General features: G+C 39.9%; 1 protein-coding gene across 1 annotated transcript in view; it reads right to left on the bottom strand.

Annotated features, from left to right (window-relative positions):
• Positions 1 to 2,980, bottom strand: part of LOC119416066 (troponin I, fast skeletal muscle) — an 11,063-nt gene that overhangs the window by 3,650 nt on the left and 4,433 nt on the right. Inside the window, exons 5-6 of the mRNA XM_037683240.1 lie at positions 2,348 to 2,437; positions 1,138 to 1,314 (exon numbers count right to left, since the gene is read on the bottom strand). Of these exons, the coding sequence (XP_037539168.1) occupies positions 1,138 to 1,314; positions 2,348 to 2,437 (267 nt within the window). The remainder of the gene's footprint in view (positions 1 to 1,137; positions 1,315 to 2,347; positions 2,438 to 2,980) is intronic.

Genomic DNA, 2,980 nt, shown 5'->3' with positions numbered 1-2,980 from the left:
GGTGTTGGTCTGGTCCGTCTAACCATCTGTCAGGTGTTGGTCCGGTCTGTCTCTAACCTTCTGTCAGGTGTTGGTCTGGTTTGTCTAACCATCTGTCAGGTGTTGGTCCGGTCCATCTAACCATCTGTCAGGTGTTGATCCGGTCAGTCTCTAACCATCTGTCAGGTGTTTGTCCGGTCTGTCTCTAACCTTTTGTCGGGTGTTGGTCCGGTCCGTCTAACCATCTGTCAGGTGTTGGTCCGGTCTGTCTCTAACCATCTGTCAGGTCTTACTTTCATTTATTTTCTTTCAAGTGAATACCTCCACCTGTCCAAGTTCTCTTCCAACTGTTCCCTGTTCTCACCACAGATCACAATGTCATCTGCAAACATTGTCGTCCACAAGGATTCCTGCCTGACCTCATCTGTTAGTCGGTCCATCACCAGAGCAAACAAGAAGGGGCTCAGAGCCTATCCTTGATGCACTCCTACCTCCACCTTAGATAGAATACCACTTCTTTAATTTCACTTACAGCCCTCTTTCTCTGAAATCTGCCAGAAAATTAAACATATTTTTACACAATGGAGGCATATGTATCATTCATGTTAATGAGTTATTATTTCTTTATTTAATGCTTCAGTTTGTTTTGTGGCTCTGAACAGATTTCATTTGGAGGGAGAAGGAGCAGAAATGGCTACTCTGACGGAAAATGTGGCAAACCGCTGCTGATGTAGGTGTGTTGGACGTTTTCCTCTAATCACAGTTATTCAGAGAATATGAGCTCATTTGTATTTGAATTTTAGATATTGTAAACCAAAAAATGGATAATTATTATTACGGTTATTTATTAAGAGCTAAAGACAAAAAAAAAAAAGGTTTTTCCTGATTAATTTTCTTGTTCTCAAATAGAGATTGAGGCTTTCAGCTGGAGTTCTCACAGTGATAATAATAGTGATGATAATAATTTAATTATATTAAATTCAAGGGAAAACTTTTTGAAAAGTGGAAGAAAATTCAAAACAAAATGAACAAGACGTATTAGATTAAAGAACACTGGTCATTATCCTTTAAACAGGCAATGTTCTACTTTGCTGCAGCCTTCTGCATCTCGTACTTTGTAGTACTCATGCAAAAGAGAATTAAAAATGTTTTTTGTACCTCCTCCTTGACCTCCTTCTTGACCTGCTTTAAGTTGGCCCTCAGGTCTAGATTGACGGTGTGTTTGGAGCCCAGCAGAGCTTTCAGCATGGCATCAGCCGACATACGCACTTTCCTCAGGACAGGCTTCTTGAACTTGCCCATAATGTCCTGAACTTTGATTTTTAGGTCGTCGATCTAGAGAAGAGAAGCACAGAGGAGACAATGAGGGGGAACTGTAACACGGTAGGGCACAAAATGCAATTTAACCGAATGTGAACTGCACCGTTTCACACTAAAGGGTTTTATATATGTGTGTGTGTGTGTGTGTGTGTGTGTGTGTGTGTGTGTGTGATTGCAGGTTTACTTGTGGTTCCTAGTTAGGGTTGGGTTTCCTGAGGTATTCCTTAGTTCTGCTACTATAGACTTAGACTGCCAGAGGAAAAACTGAGCACATTTCCCCACTCTGCTTCTGTCTTTACTTGCTGTTTTTTAATAATGTCTGTGATTAACGTGTATTTCTGACCCGTCGTTCTGCGTCTGTGTCTTTTTCCCGTCCTCTCTGGCTCCAGCCGGTCGAGGCAGATGGCACTGACGTGAAGACTAAACACAACCTGCTAGCTTCCTTAGATGGATAACTTTTACTAACTGCTGTTTTGTATGCACGTTTTTGTACAGCGGCCTGAGATGATCCGTAAATTAACTGAATTGAGTTTAAAAAAACTTGCAAGCCAACAAATAAATTAAAAGTAATGCGCTGAAAACCATTTTTCTAATCCAACAAATAATAAAAGTATGTTTTTATGAAGAGAGGATAAAAAACCCTACCCTGTGGAACCCCTTAGCTTTTCTATGAGCCTGATTGTTACCATCTTTTCTAAAATATTAAGAATTTTACAGCCACACAAAGAACCAAATACTGTGGACAACATCTGAAAGTACTACGTTGGATAGAAAACAGCATGGATGAGAGTTTACTTTAGACATCACAGCTCTTTTAGCTTGTGTTATACTTATACTACCTTTAATGCACTCTTTTAAAGAATGGTAACTTAAATAATACATTGTATTTCAACATTTATTACTAATGTTGAGGATGTCCAGGTGTCAGCACACAGGTAAAGATGATGCATTGCATTCATTTATGAAGTTGGAGTCTTCAGCTTCAGCACATTGTATCAGTTGAAATAGTTTGACATGAACGAAGAACGTTAATCTTTGGTTGATGTACCTCCTTGTTGGATTTGTTGACTTTCATTTCCAGGTCGTATCGCTCCTCATCTATGGCATCAATCTTGTGGTGGATCGCTCTGCAGAGCTCCTGAACACAGAAATCAACAGAAGAATCTAGAACCTCTCCTTTAACTCTAAGGTCGTGATTCTGCAGCAGCTGAAATGTGATGGATGGTTGGGTGATGTTGGTGCTGGATATTTCCTGGTAGGTTGACTCGTTTGTTCACAAACACAAAGCTGGTGTGAGTCAGACTTTCTGACAGAAGAGATGGAATCATTAGAATATCTTCTCTGGTTCTCAGAGGGTCTGGCTTCATCCCCTCATCACCACTTAATGAAACTAAAACTTACTGATCTGTAATGAACATCTGGAATGATCTGTATTATTACTCCATTTAAGCAGCAAAAATAACTTTAACTGAACAAGCTGTATGCCAGGGCTCTTCAACTGGTGGCCCATGGGCCGTGACTTCAATCCAGCCCACTTCATAAAAAAAAAAAAAAAAAAATTATTATTATTATTATATACATATATATGTATGTATATAGTATATATATATAGGTCCTGCTGCAGGTCCTACTACAGGTCCTGCTGCAGGTCTTGCTTCAGGTCCTACTGCAGATCCTGCTG

The sequence above is a fragment of the Nematolebias whitei genome, chromosome 10 (assembly GCF_014905685.2).
Source record: "Nematolebias whitei isolate Nwh7 chromosome 10, NemWhi1, whole genome shotgun sequence".
Lineage (NCBI taxonomy): Eukaryota > Metazoa > Chordata > Actinopteri > Cyprinodontiformes > Rivulidae > Nematolebias > Nematolebias whitei.
The sequence above is the reverse complement of the archived record's forward strand: the minus strand, read 5'-3'. Positions and strand labels throughout refer to the sequence as shown.